The sequence below is a fragment of the Onychomys torridus genome, chromosome 19 (assembly GCF_903995425.1).
Source record: "Onychomys torridus chromosome 19, mOncTor1.1, whole genome shotgun sequence".
Classification (NCBI taxonomy): Eukaryota; Metazoa; Chordata; class Mammalia; order Rodentia; family Cricetidae; genus Onychomys; species Onychomys torridus.
The window spans coordinates 9,249,224-9,264,753 of NC_050461.1; the positions used below are offsets into that span (position 1 = coordinate 9,249,224).

The 15,530-nt window shown below is 44.9% G+C and overlaps 1 protein-coding gene across 1 annotated transcript in view; it reads left to right on the top strand.

The window, feature by feature from the left end:
* Positions 1-15,530, top strand: part of Armc2 (armadillo repeat containing 2) — a 117,997-nt gene that overhangs the window by 66,895 nt on the left and 35,572 nt on the right. Inside the window, exons 13-14 of the mRNA XM_036168994.1 lie at positions 4,187-4,332; positions 8,060-8,159. Of these exons, the coding sequence (XP_036024887.1) occupies positions 4,187-4,332; positions 8,060-8,159 (246 nt within the window). The remainder of the gene's footprint in view (positions 1-4,186; positions 4,333-8,059; positions 8,160-15,530) is intronic.

Here is a 15,530-nt window from a genome sequence, read left to right on the forward strand (position 1 = left end):
AATAAACCCCTAGGAAGGAAGGGAGCAAGGGAGGGAGGGAGGGAGGGAGAAAGGGAGGAATGGTACACTGGAGGGTCTCTCCATAGGAGAGGAGGTACATGAAAGCAGTGATTTTGTGTGTGTGTGTGTGTGTGTATGTGTGTGTGTGTGTGTGTAATATATATGGGTTCATATATGTTATATAAAAATAATGTAACTATATCTAATAAATAATAAAGTATATATTTATACACACACACATATATGTATATATATAATGACTGCGAAGAAGAGGCCTGGGCAAGGTGGTGTTGGCACAGAAAGAGGCACAACTAGTCACTATACCATCTGCACAAAGAAGTGGACTCGCTGGGCCCTGCAGGTGAACAAGAGGCTGAGGGGTAGTTGAGGAAGACACACCGAGTGGAGGAGGTATGTTGAAAGGCAGGAGTCGGGAGGGGATAATCATGGTGGATGGAGGGGAAGGTGCAAGTGCAGGAGGTGAATTTAGAGGTGTGGACTGGGGGAGCGAGGGCCTGGAGCATGTGGATGTTGTCCCTTGGTTTTGGGAGGTCAAGGAATGGTAGGTTTTAAAAGCCCTTCATCACAGTGAGTGGCCTTGGGGAGAGCCAGACAGAGAGATGGCAGATGGTGTCTACTCAGGGGGCTATGGGGATAGCAAGAGATGAAGTTGTGGGAGAGATGGTGGCCGCCAGAGCAGGTGCAGAGGAGAGGAACTCTCTTTCGTATATGTTCATACCAGCCTTGGGCCTGGGGACTCAGTGTCAAAAAGACAAACATGTCACATGCCGTCCCTGAAGCTTCCGGTCCAGAGTAGACAGGCAGCCAGAGGAGAGTGTAGAGTTCTTGTAGGGTCTGTGGCAGGAAGTGGCATTTGAGTGATTGGGAACAGTCAGATCATGAGGTCATGGTCAGGCTACTGAGTCTTATCTTGAGACAAATGGACACAGCCACCAGGACTTCAAGTGACAGAGAGCAGTGGGGACTTTGTAAGCCTGGGCACCCAGACTAATGGCAGCATCTGCTGAGGTGTTACCAGACAGTTTCCACACAGGGGTATGAGCTTAATGCATTTTTTTCCTGCCAGCACCACTGTTGACAGATGTGGAAATGCTCAAGAGATCATATATTACCCCTCCAACTACGTGCACGCCATACAATGCAGCCTGTACAGAAATAGGGATATAAGTCATATGACATATGATTGTATCGATGTGTGTGCCTCCACTCCTGCTTTGGGCCTTTTTTGGGGGTAGAGGACAGGATCTCACCCCAGGCTACTTGTAGGTTATTATGTAGCCAAGCTTCGTGTCAATTCACAATCCTCCTGTCTCAGCCTTTAGAGTGCTGGGATTGCAGGTGTGATCCATTATGCCCAGCCACTGGGTCTTTTACAAAAATAGTGTGTTTGGAGCGGAAGAATTGTAAAACTTTAACTTTTTCTAATGAGAGGAGAAAATGGAGTGGGGGGGGGATAAATTAGGGTTTAAATTAGAAGCAAGAGTTCCCAGGGACACTGTGACCCCTTTCGAGCCTAAAGTGGAGGAGGTTAGTGAGGGAGCATGGTGACTGTGCCCCATACACTACACCCACGGTTTTTCAGCCATGGCAGACAGAGAGAAGAACTTGGCTCCATACCACGGTCCGCCTGCATGCTCCTGGCTCCCATGGGCTCTGCCTGCCCTGGGGAAAGACAGGAGTCACTCAGGCATTGGTTCTCCAGTTTCCTGGGGGGAAGTGGGTAAGCCAGCCTTTAAATCAGAGGTTCTCAACTAGTGGGTCGTGACCTCTAGACTGACCCTTTCACAGGGGTCACCTAAGACCTTCAGAAAACAGATATTTACATTATGATTCATAACAGTAGCAAAATTGCGATTATGAAGTAGCAATGAAAATAATTTTATGGTTGCGGGGTCACCACAACATGAGGAGCTGTATTAAAGGGTCCCAGCATTAGGAAGGTTGAGAACCACTTTTAGACTCATGAATCAGTAGTGCCCAGGTGCCTGGCTGTTTCTGCAGGAGAATGGGAGGGGCTGATTCAGATGATACATATGTTGGCCAGTGGAGGTCTGTGGTCTACTGGAATGTGCGAGTTTATATCCCTGCTGATTCGTGAGGTTGAGGCTTTCAAGGAGAAACTTAGTTCAACACGATCAGTTGTATTTTAATCAGTTATATTTCACTTCATAGATAAAAAGGAAAAACTAATCAAGGGCGCCTGTCATCTCATTAAATTTTTTGTTGTTTATTTGGTTTGGTTTTTTTGTTGTTGTTGAGTTTTGTTTTTGTTTTGAGGCAGAGTCTTCTAGCCCAGGCTGGCCTCTCAAGTTCTTTCTGTAGTCGAGGCTGACCTTGAGCCCCTGATCCTCCTGTCTCCACCCCCAAACACTGAGTGAGATTCCAGGTGCACTGGGTTTGTGCCAATTGTTTTTTAAAAGTATACTATGCCATCAACAATGCCTTCCTTTTGCACAGAGCTTTACAGTATACATAAACCATCCCTACATCTTCTCCCATCCATACATCCCACCACCCAGAAAGTGACCAGGGGAAGCCCACTTGCTTCCCGCAGGCAGAGGAGGATATAGAGGGTTGAGGAATGAGTGACGGGTCTAACCCTACCCCAGTGGCTCTCAGGCCCACACTCCCTCCTCTGCACCTCTGGAGGACGCCAGGCAGTAAAGGGGCAGCCCCGCCCTGTGCAGCGGGCACAAGCAATGCCATCCACACATCCCATTATCTCCTCTCCTCTCACAGTGACAAGACAGCCAGTGAGTACCACCCCACCCCGAGGTGAAGGTACTGTGGGAAAGTGAGGAAGTAAGCCAGGCTGGAGGTGGGGGACCGCGCGTCTTCATGGGTACCTTGCTGTGAATCCCATGGGGAAAGACCACACTTAAAATTAAAATCTCTAGACAACAAAATCACTGTCACACGTTTACCAAGTTGCCCTCTTCTGGACCCTCAGACAAAAGCCCAAAGCAAAAATCTTTCTGGAGAGAAGCTTTTAACAAACTGTGCTGAATTGGTAAGAACTCAGTATTCTGAGTAATATGAGACTAAACGTCTTACAGAACTATTGGCTTTCTCCCTATTCAGTGCTGCTTAGAAGAATTCAGAGTGGGGAACTGGGAAAACAGATTACATCTGTAATCTCGGCAGGAGGATCACAAGGTCAGCCACAGCTACATAGCAAGTGTGAGGCTAGCCTGGGCTACACAGGACCCTGTCTCAAAACAACAAAGAATTTAGGGGCTGGTGAGATGGCTTAGTGGGTAAAGGCACTTGCTACCAAGCCTGAGGACCTAAACCTGACCCCTGGAACTCACATGGTACAAACAGAGAACTGCCTCTCTGAGATGGTCTCTGACCACTACATGAGCACTACAGCATGTGGGTACCCCTCCCCGCGTACATGTGCACACACACGCACAATAAACAAACAAACAAACAAATAAATAAATAAAAATTTTAAGAGAATTTGGAGTGGGAAGGTTCTAATATGCTGTACTCGAGTCTATGACAGGGTCAAGGACAAGATGATGATTGTTTATCTCTGGGATTTGTAAACTATTTCCTTAAAAATAGTAATATTCCATCTACATATTTGTTTGAGACAGGGTCCCTCTTATAGCCCAGGCTGGCCTTGAACTTGTAACCCTGTGTCTCACCTTCCTCGTGCTGAGACTACAGTCATATGCCACCACATCCAGCAGTCTTCCATTCTCCACAGTTGAGCTGACTTGGGCTTCTTTATTCTCATCTCATGCTGCTTGTGCACAGACTGCCCACCCCCTCCTCCACCATCCCCCTCCCCCACCATCCCCCCCACCCCCACCATCACCACCCCTACCATCTCTACCCCCCACATCCCCCATCCTCACCTCCACCCCCCACCATCCCCACCCCTACCATCCCCTCCCCACCCCCCCACCCCTCCCTCACCATACCCACTCCCACCCCCCACCACCACCCCTCCTTCACCATCTCCACTCCCTCCCCCACCACTCCTACCCCCCCCCCACCATCCCACCCCTACCATCCCCACCCCCACCATCCCCACCCCTACCCCCCACCATCCCCACCCTCACACTGAGGGGCACCCCAGGGAGGCGTGGCTTTCCTAGTGGCATGGCCCTGTTTCTAAGCTTTAATAAAATAACACAAATACACGTTTTCCTAGACAACTGCTACACTGAGAAACTTGGCCGACTCACCGCTGACGAGAAGCAGGCTCCTGAAGGTCGGGGCCTTCCCCCAGCTCTGCACAGTGATGGAACAGTACATGGACGACAAGGATGTCTGTACCAATATTGCCAGAATATTTAGGTAGGTAGACTGAAAATGAAGCTACATCGTTAAAATGCTGTACTTGTTAGTTTTCGTGACTCCCTCATAGAGTCACCAGGGAAGAGGAAACCTCAGTTGAGGAATGGCCTCTGTCAGATCGGCCTGTGGGCATGTCTGTGGGACATTTTCTTCATTGTGGGGTGGTCCCAGTTATAGAAAGGGTAGACTGAGCAAGCTATGGGAGGCAAGCACTAAACTGCATTCTCCATGGTCTCTGCTCGGCTCCTGCCTCCATGTTCCTGCATGAATGTCCGCGCTGACGTCCCTTCCCTCACTGACGGACTGTGAGGGGGAGACATGAGCCAAACATGTCCTCTCCTACCCCAAGTTGGTTTGAGTCAATGTCTTATCACAGCAAAGAGACGCAAACTGAGCCGATGCTAATGTACATTTTGAGTTCTCTCTAGTATTTGTGTGTATAACTAGAAAGGAACTGTTCCTCCTGAGTTCATCTGCAGACAACACTGTGAATGTAGATGAAAACACCCGACTCAAGCGGCTTGCTGTCAGGCACTTAGTTAGCACTTAGGAAGGTTGTGAAGTTGCCAAACGTGTGTGTTACTTTGCTTGACTGTCTTCTTTGCCCCTTGGAGATAAAGAACGATGTCCCACAAGACATATCACAAGTTTTGGCCTACCAGAAGTAACACCCAAATGCTCTATCTCAAAAAGGAGATTGTTGATTCAAGTCTGGTCTGGTTTAATTTGTAATAGTTACCTTTGAAAGGTCTCTGATAGGGGTTCAAGAGGGACACTGAGATAGATTGCTGGAGTACAGAGCTCATTAGAAGATATTAATGCTATGGAAAGACAGACAGATAGACAGCATGGTAGGCATAATTGGAGTTGTTTTTTTTTTTTTTAAACTCTTTGGGGGCCCACCACCCAGCTCCCAAAGAAATACACGAAGGCTTATTTTTACTTATGAATTCCCAGCCTTTGCTTGGCTTGTTTCTAGCCAGCTTTTCTAACTTAAATTATCCCATTTCTCTTTAACTATGTTTTGCCTCTGGGCTTTTTACCTTTCTTTATTCTACCTATCTTTCTTTCCTTCTTACTCTGTGGCTGGCTGTGTGGCTCAGTAGCTGGCCCTCTTCCCTAGATTGCTCCGATTTATTCTCTTTGCCTTCTGGCCCTGCCTATTTCTCTCTTCTGCCTAGCTATTGGCCATTCAGCTCTTTATTAGATCATCAGGTGTTTTAGGGCAGGCAAAGTAACAGCTTTGCAGAGTTAACCAAATGCAGCATAAAAGAATGCACCTCATCTTTGCACCATTAAGCAAATGTTCCACAGTATAAACAAATATAACACATGCAAACTAATATTACACGGCAGGTGGGGCTCTGAAGAGAGGATAAGAGCCTGCCTGGAAGAAGTGGTATCTCTCCTTACACCTTTCTGAGGCTGAGGGCGTTCTCGCAGCACACACCTGTAGCCAGGCACTCTGGTCCCTGGGCAGGAGGCAGGGAAGGGTGTGAGGAGCAGGATAAGTGTCCAGTACCCCCTTTTGATGTAAACTCACTTCTCCAGGTGAGAAGCCCTGGCACCTGAAGTCCACAAGGCAGAGATTGGCAGACAATGCTCTGTGGCTGTCTGCCGGCGGGCAAAGCTGCTGTGTGGGCTGTGGCCGGGGCAGCTCAGTGCTAGCATTAGTTCTTAGAATTTTGTATCAGTTGTTTGAACTTGGACTCACATGTTCACTAGTCACCTTGGCACCTGCTGTCCCACATTTGATAATCATTTGAATCTAGGTTGTTTGAAAGTAGCCAGATGTTGATCAGTTTCAGAAATGCCTTTAAAGTTATGCGTTTATGTTTTTCTTTGTGTGCGCTTGGCCAACAGTCTTACAAGATGATTCCCTACCCCATCTATCTCTGTTCTCTCTCATCTCATTGTATTGCCAAAGCTGATCCTAAACTGCTGAGCTAAAATGTGCCTCCTGAGTAGACAGACTACAGGCACTTGCCGCCATGGCTGCTAATTCACTTCCCCAACCCCCAGACAGGGTTCCTCTGTGTAGCTTTGCGACTTTCCTGGATCTCACTCTGTAGACCAGGCTGGCCTTGAACTCACAGAGATCTGCCTGCCTCTGCCTCCTGAGTGCTGGGATTAAAGGCGTGCACAGTTTTGTTTTTGTTTTGCTTTTGTTTTTAATAGAATTTGTTCATTTTCCCCCTAAGTTTTCAAACAACATTAAATGGTTCCACCTCAGCTTTTAGAGGCTGAGGCAGAAAGATCGCAGTTGTTTGAGACCAGCCTGGAGTACACTGTAAGATCCTGTTTCAGTAAATAAACAAATACAGTGTGTGACTCTCTACTCTGTCACTCTGTGGTAGAGTGCTTGCCTGGCATGTGAGAGGCCCTAGGTTTGGTTTCTAGTACCTCAATCAATCAACATTCATTTTAATTGTTTTTATCTGTAATGATAGGGTTTTTTTTGTTTTGTTTTGTTTTTGTTTTTTAATTTTGCTTATTTGTAACCACATATACTGTACTTACTGCATGCTGGTCAGTCTTCTAAGTACTTTCCAAGAACTAATCAAATACGTGTCATGATTGTCACTGCATCCAACATAGAGGGAAACCGAGGCATAGAGAAATGCAATTGTTTTCCTAACATCTTACAATCAGTAGGTCACAGAGCCTCAGTTTAAATCAGGCATCTGTGACTGTAGAAATCACTTTTTTTTTTTTCTGTTGAGATAGGGTTTCTTTGTGTAACAGCCCTGAATGTCCTAGAACTCAACCTGTAGCCCAGGCTGGCCTCGAACTCACAGAGATCTGCCTGCCTCTGCCTTCTGAGTGCTGGGATTAAAGGTGTGTGCCACCACCACCCAGCTAAAATTCACACATTTTACTCCCATATTATGTGGTTTCTTTGTTATTAAAATTGCTTTTCATGTTTAGTTTGACATTCCTATGATTTTTTGATTTCCTTGATCAGTCTTGCAAAAGGTTTGGCAGTCGTTAGTTTTTTAGGTTTTTTTTTTTTTTTTTTAAGATTTATTATGTATATTGTGAATGCCTGTATGTATGTATGTATGTATGTATGTATGTATGTATGTATGTATGTATGTACGTACGTACACCACGTGTGTGCCTGGTATTCTCAGAGGTCAGAAGAGGCTGCTGCTTCCTCTACTGGGGCTGGAGTTACAGCTGAGCCACCATGTGGGTGCTGGGAACTGAGCCTGCATCTCTGCAAGAGCAGCTAGTGTCCTTAGCTGCTGAGCCACCTCTCAGCCACCGATTGTCAGTTTTTGCAAAGAATCAGCCCTCTCCTCCCCACTTGCTCTTGGTCATGGAGTTTACCACAGCAATAGAAAGAGTGTAGTACACTGTGCTGACATCTTTCTGGAAACCAAACTCAGGGGCTCATGCTTGCTAGACAAGTGTTTACAACTGAGTTAAGTCCTCAGCCCCACTAAGGAAGGGGCTTTAAAACATTCCCTCTGTCCTCTTAGAGTCTAGAGCAGGTAGCAAGCCTCTTTGCATTTCCTCTGGACTTTGTAAACTAAACTTTGTCTTCGTAAATTAACTGTAATCTTTGGACAATGAATTAACTCATTTCTCTGGACTGCATGAGATATCTCTAGACTTCTTTTTATGAATTCACATGGCCTGCAGTTAGAGTGTTATTCTGTGCACTTAAATAAAAAAAAAAAATAGAGTTTATTCTTATTTTCCCATTTGGCATTTCCCACAGCAAACTGACATCTTACCATGACTGCTGTGCAGCCCTGGCAAGCTATTCCAGATGCTATGCCTTGTTTCTGAGTCTATTGAACAAATACCAGAAGAAACAGGTCAGTCATGCATTTCATTCTTTCTCAGTGTCTGTGCACTGGTGTACTTGTGGAAGCCCATGTTGAGTGAGTTTATGTTTTTTAACATAGCAGCTCCTGCTAGAAGCTTCCATTAGTGGTATAATGGCCCCAGGAGGCAGTGAATACCTGCAAGGATTGAACAGAGAATAATCTAAGGCAGAAACTGACTCCATGAGATATGGTTGTTATGGGAGGTATTTGATTTAGGGTGTGGACCACAGGAGCTCCATTGGTCTTGGGGATTTACAGATTGCCTACAGGGGTCGTCTTAGGGTGGGCATGAAGTACACTGGCTATTTCAGTAGAAGACCCACTGAACTTCACCCCAGGCTTATGGAGTTAGACGGGCAGAGTGAGGCTTGGCCGTCAGCATTTTTATAAGAACCATGGGGACTTAAAATGCAGGGAAAAGCTTAGAATCCTCCACAGGAGAGGTACCTTGAAGATTCTTTTAGCCTTTAAATTTACTGATTCTTTGATCCTGTTGTATTTTACAATATGGAATTTAGAGGTAAAGTATTTGAATATTTATTTATTTATGTGTATATATGTGTGCCTGAGTGTATGTGTACTACATGCTTGCAGGGACCTTAGGAAGCCAGAAGAGGATGTTGGATCCCCTGGAACTGGAGTTACAGAGAGTTGTGAGATGCTTGATGTGGGTCCTGGGAACTGAACCTGGGTCAGAGCAGCAAGTGCTCTTAACTGCTGAGCCAGCTCACCTGCCCTCAGGTTAAAACATTTATGAAAGAACATAGCTTTAATGGATCAGGAAAAATGTATAGTATGATTTTTACATTTTAAAATTATACTTATGCATTTATTTATTTATTATACATACACAATGTGTGGAGGTGAGAAAACAACTTGTACTGGTTTTTTTTTTTTTTTAAGATTTATTTATTTATTATGTACACAGAAGAGGGCACCAGATCTCATTACAGATGGTTGTGAGCCACCATGTGGTTGCTGGGAATTGAACTCAGGACCTCTGGAAGAGCAGCCAGTGCTCTTAACCTTTGAGCCATCTCTCCAGCCCTTGTTTTTTGTTTTTTTTTCCTACCAAATGGGACCTAGGAATTGAGATCAGATCATGTTTGGCAGCGAGTCTTCAAGTTCCTTAACCCAACGAGTCTTCAAGTTCCTTAACTCAGTGAGTCTTCTTGATGGCCCAATAGTTGTTTTCAATTGTCAAATTTAGCCAGATGTGGTGGCACACATCTGTAATCCCAGCACTTGAGAGGTGAGGAAGGAATATAAGTAGTCAAATGGGCTACACTCAACTGTCCTAACAAAGCAAGCCTCACAAATGGCTTCTCTTTAATACGGTGTGTTACTTGTTGCAAATAGTAACATTTTGACTATCTGTTACATATAGACTTCTTTTATTCACCTTTGTAAATGACAAAAGGGACATTTTAAACACGAACTTGGTATGTATTTATGTTGAACATGACAGGTCCTTAAAGTTGCTTAAGTAGCAGCAGCTTCAGGTCACTAGTTGAAGTCACATATAGACCCAGATGATATTCATCCACATTTTCTGTTATGTCAGGCCAGGCCACCCTAAAGCACATATCCTATTGCTACCAAATGGAACTGAATTTAATTGGTTTAGCCATTTATTATTGTGCTTTTAGTGATAGAGAAATTTCTGTCATTGCCTCAATTTAAAGATAAGACCTTGCTGAAAGTGCTGGTAAGTTCTTATGTTAAAAACTGATCTACGCCGGGTGGTGGTGGTGCATGCCTTTAATCCCAGCACTCAGGAGGCAGAGCCAGGCGGATCTCTGTGAGTTCGAGGCCAGCCTGGTCTACCAGGTGAGTTCCAGGAAAGGTGCAAAGCTACACAGAGAAACCCTGTCTCAAAAAAAAAAAATCTGATCTACAAATATATATTTATTTATATGTGTGCACACATATGAAAGAGATGGGGTTGAACTCAATGGGGCAGGAAATAGACAGCAGAGGGCAGAGGCAGACAGAGCCTTGCTGTGTAGCCCAGGCTGGCCTGGAACTCACTTTGTGATCCAGGCTGACCTATCCTTGAGGTCCTCCTGCCTTTGCCCCCAAGTGATGGAATTACAGGTGTGTGCCACTATGCACTACACTGCAACTGAGTTTTTCTCTGAATATTTGGGCCACAAACCCTTCACATGAGTGCTTTATATTTTCTACAAACTGTATCCTTTAAAAGGCTTCAGGATATGAGATTTTTTTTCATGTCAGATGTCTTAGTTAGGGTTTTTATTGCTACAAAGAGACATCATGACCACTGTGGGAGTCCAGGTCCCACCTTTTGAAGCATTCTTAGGAGGAAGAGAGAGGGATATGAAAATATTAGATAGAAAGAGAGACCTAGCTGATGAGAAGAAAGACAGAAATACAGGATAGCTTTGGGAGGGCCTGGATCAATACCCAATGACCTCATCCTTTATTGAGAAGGGCTTTTTATAATATGCCAAGGGGAGAGGCAAAAGACCTCCCTCTTGCAAGATCAAAGCACATCATACAGCCAAGTGTAGACCCTTCCAATCACCTGGTAACCACGCCTATGATCAAATCATCTCCTTATGCAGCCCTGCTGAATAAAGCAAGCTCAGATTCTCTGACCCTGAGTAAGTCCTCACTAGATAGCCTCTGTGGGCTCCCATGGGTCCCCCTTCTTAATAATTTAAAGGGCCACTCAGACCCCTCAGATCGACTATGCCTGTCTTAGGTCATCTTCTACCACTAGACACCTTTTTCCTGTCATTAAGATACACTTTCCGCCAAGTGCACTCTGTCTTAGGTTGATAGCTAGCAAGAAGGAATTACCCATCTCTGACTACCAGCCCATGGCAGGGGATGGTGCATAGTTTAACTCTATTTAGCTCTGAGTCAGCTTTCTACTAACAGCTTGCAAGTAACTGGAATAATCACAGCAATACTCCTGCTCCCTATGGCTGCTGTACCTCCTAGTAAAGGAGTAGAGAATGATAAAGATAGAATGGCCTTTTTGAATGGGTCTAAGATGACTACAGCAGTCTTTGCTGTACCAAACCCTCTTTTAAATCAATAAACTCCTGATGCAATTGCATCAGATAAATCAGTACACTCTCGATGCAGCCACATTAAACCTAAGGACTCCTTGGCATCACCATACCATGGTTCATCAACATTCACAGGTTAAAATAATTCTAGGATGAATATTACTGTGCATAATTACAATTTTTACAAACTTACATACAAAAGTAAACTCTCAATAAAAGTATTTACACTTTACAAACCTTAGCAAACACCCAAAAGCAATTCTTAATAGAACATTTTATACTTTTTGCTAATAAAACACAGGGTACATTAACACAAGTTAACATTATCCATACAAAGAACAAGAAAAAAAATTTTTTCAAAAATTAAAGAGACTGAGGAATATTAACTTCCCCCTTTCTTTATAATTTTTTAAACTGCGTCTTGAGCCTGGTTAGAAAAAAACAAATTTCTCCATTTCTACATAAAACCAGTTCCATTTCTACACAGTTTATGAATCATCACAGTTAATAAAACATACATGCATATACAAAACAGTTCAGAAGTCATCACAGTTGATAGAGTCTATATGCACAAGTAAATTCAAAATTTCCCCATTGCAATTAAACCACTCCTGTCCATTGTAGATGTAATCAATCATCTTGTTAAATAAGAAACACAGAGCCAACTGCAGAGTTAAAAGCCAAGAGGTCAGAGCAATAGTTAAGAGCTATAAATCTTACCCTTCACTGTTGCTCCTGTCCTTCCCTCAGTAAGAGGTCTACTTCCTGTGTCTCTGTCATTTGATAGACTTTCTGTTCTGCCTTTTCACTGGTTGTAAACCCAGCTACATGACCTCCTCCTCACTGTCTGTCTGTACAGACCTCCAGGTCTTCTATGGTTGGTATTGAGATTAAAGGCATGTGTCTCCATGCTGGCTGTATCCTTGAATGCACAGAGATCTGCCTGTCATGTGATCTGGATTAAAGGTGTATGCCACCACTGCCTGGCTTCTGCTATGGCTTGCTATTAGCTCTGACCCCCAGGCAACTTTCTTTATTAACATACAAATACCATTTCAGTACAAACAAAATATCACCATAGTCCATCCCATTTCTTAAGTCTGAAAAGTTCAAAAAGATAGTTCTGGTACCAGTCTTAAAGTTCCTCTGAGTACTCAAAATCAGGCCCTGGCTTGTCAGCTGCCCTGAAGTCTTTGTATAGCTGTCAGCGTTGTAATGACTCTGAAGCAAGCAGCTCTGAATATGCGGAGTCCCTTTACCAAACTTACTGCAGTTCCCCTTGCTTGCAACACATTTAAACAAGCATCTCTAAAGCCTAACTCTCAGCCACAGAGGCACTTTCAGTTAGCTTTCCCCTGGGCAAAAACTGCCCCAGGACAAAAGCTGCAAGCTGGATAGGGAAGAGCTCTTTGTACAGCCAGCATGAACCACCAGCAAACAAATTGCACAGCTTTTGCTGCTGGCTCCATTCAGCTTCTGCAGTCCCCGTCTGTCTGTGCCTCCTGTAACCAGCCCATCTGCCAAGGACCCCTGTGTCCTGATGCTAGAGGGCTTACGGTTCATCCTGCCATTACAACCCACAGCTTTCAACAACTCTGGCTTCCAGATGAAACCTAGCCTTAGCCAGTTGTGGCTGCTGTACCCCCAACTCTGTTACTTGCTTTGCCAGGGGTCTTTGCCCACACACTACCCTGCTTGCATAGCTGACCAGTGCCAGCCACACAGCTCCACTTTTCTCTGCTGCTAGGAGCCCAGGCTGGCTTGAGTTCCAGGGCATTCTGTCATCTAGCAGATTCCCCTGGGTCCACAGCACTACCTCCACCACCATTCCACCCCAGGGTGATGCTGCTCCACTCTCTGCCCACACTCTGCCTGCACTCTCCCAGGGCATCCCTCACTTGGCTCTGGCCACCAGGGACTCTGGCTGCCAGTGCTCTGGCCTCTAGGGTCTGAAGTCTCTGATGCTGCTCTCCAAGCCACTGCCTGCCATTCACCTCTCTCACTGTGCAGTGTCTCTGCTTGGCTTGTCAAGGTTGCTTGTAGCCTCAAGCCATGTCTCTCCAGCTGGCTGACTGCATGCTCCCACCATGACTTCTTCCTTGCAGAAAGGACACAGAACCCTGTTGGACACAGAACCCTGTTGCTCACGCTGGCTCACTCAGTGTCTGCTGTTGGTTGCTTCTGGAGCTTCTGAAGTTGCTTACACTGCTAAGTTCACAGTGGCTTCTAGGTCTTGGATGTTGCTTTCTGCATCCCAGATCCCATCCATGCTCAGGGGAAAAACTGCTCTTACCCTAAGTAACTTTCTTATTATTCCTTCATGGTAACCCTAGACCTAAAGCTTATATTCTCCAAACTTTACCAAAACTTTTTTTTTTTTACAACTTTAGAGAAACGGAGAAACATAGAGACAGGTAGAGATACTTGCTGCAGCTTAACTTGAACTATTCTACTTTATATTTATAATTTTACTCCTGAACAATAGACTACCACTGCCTCAACTTAATTCATTACCGGGCATGCCCCCTGCTTCTCAGTGCCCACTCTCTTTTACCTTTTGTACCTAAGTCCCATGTTCTGGCACCATCTATGGGAGCCCAGCTTCCACGTTTTGAAGCATTCTTAGGAGGAGGAGAGAAGGATAAGAAAATATTAAATAGAAGGAGAGACCTAGCTGATGAGGAGACAGAGACATAGGATAGCTTCAGGAGGGCCTGGATAAATACCCAACAACCTCATTCTTTATTGAGAAGGGCTTTTTATAATATGCCAAGCGAAGAAGCAAAAGACCTCCCCCCTTGCAAGATCAAAGCACACTGTACAGCCATATGTAGCCCCTTCCAAACACCTGGTAACCACACCTGTGGCCAAATCGTCTCCTTATGCAGCCCTTCTGGGTAAAGCAAGCTCAGATCCTCTGACCCTGAGTAAGTCCTCACTAGAGAGCCTCTATGGGCTCCCACAGACCACAGCAACTCTTATAAAGAAAACATTTAATTGAGGGTGGCTCACAGTTTCAGAGGTTCAGTCCATTATCATCATGGTGGGGAGCATGGCGGCGTGCAGGCAGATGTGGTGCTGGAGCTGAGAGCGCTACATCTTACAGGCAACAGGAAGTTGACGGAGTGTCACAGTGAGGGAAACTTGAGAAAGGGACCTCAAAGCCCACGCCAACAGTGACCACTTCCTCCAACAAGGCCACACCTCCAAATAGTGCCCCTCCCTTTGAGGGCCATTTTCTTTCACACCACCACAGACAATAAATGAACTTACCTAATCTATTTTAAAGCATTCACAACACACCATTTACTTGTCCGTCAAGCTTTTAATTTAGATTTTATAAACTAAACTATCTTTGTAATCTGACTGTAATCTTTTGGCAATGAATTAACCCAATGATAAACTTTGTTATCTTGGATTTTTTCCCTTTTGCATTTGGGGGAGGCCAAGGGGACTGTGTTTTGGAGTCTGAGAAGTACACTCCCACACATGTGCCTGTGGAGGTCAGAGGTCAATATTGGGCGGCGTCCTCTACTGCTGTCCACCTTATTTTTTGAGAACTCACTAGAGCTCACTGATTGGTTAGGCTGGGATTAAAAGTGGGTGCTACCTCATGCAGCTGTTTTGTGGGTGGGTGCTGGAAATCTGAACTCAGGCTCTTATTCCTGCACAGCAAGCAGGTCATTCATGGAACCATCTTCTAAGCCCCAGGAGTTTCTATTTTAAGGAAAAAGAAAAGATAGAAAATATAGTTTAGCCAAATGATGGTGGTGCATGCCTTTAATCCCAGCACTTGGGAGGCAGAGCCAGGCAAATCTCTGTGAGTTAGAGGCCAGCCTGGTCTACAGGGCAAGATCTAGGACAGGTACCAAAACTACACAGAGAAACCCTGTAAAAAGAAGAAGAAAGAAATTGAGAAAGGAAGGAAGGAAGGAAGGAAGGAAGGAAGGAAGGAAGGAAGGAAGAAGGAAAGAAAATACAGTTTATTGTAGCCTGGTGTTATACTTAAAAGAGATTTATACACCTTATCTTATAATTGAATTTTATGATCTTTGTAATTTTATTCTACCATCATTGTTGTTTTTACTGCAGAGGTTTGGTCTTGGGTGACCTAGATGACTTAGCTGGAGAAGATCTCCTTTTGCTTTGTGTTAGGGTTTTCAGGGGCTGGGGGCATGATGGCTCAGAAGAGAAAGTGCTTGCTGCATAAGCATCAGAACATTGGCTTCTCCAGCACCTACATAAAAGCCGGTGGTCATGGTGGCCCCCTGCAGTTCCAGTATAGGGGAGGCTAGGGTGAATCTGGTTACCTAGACTA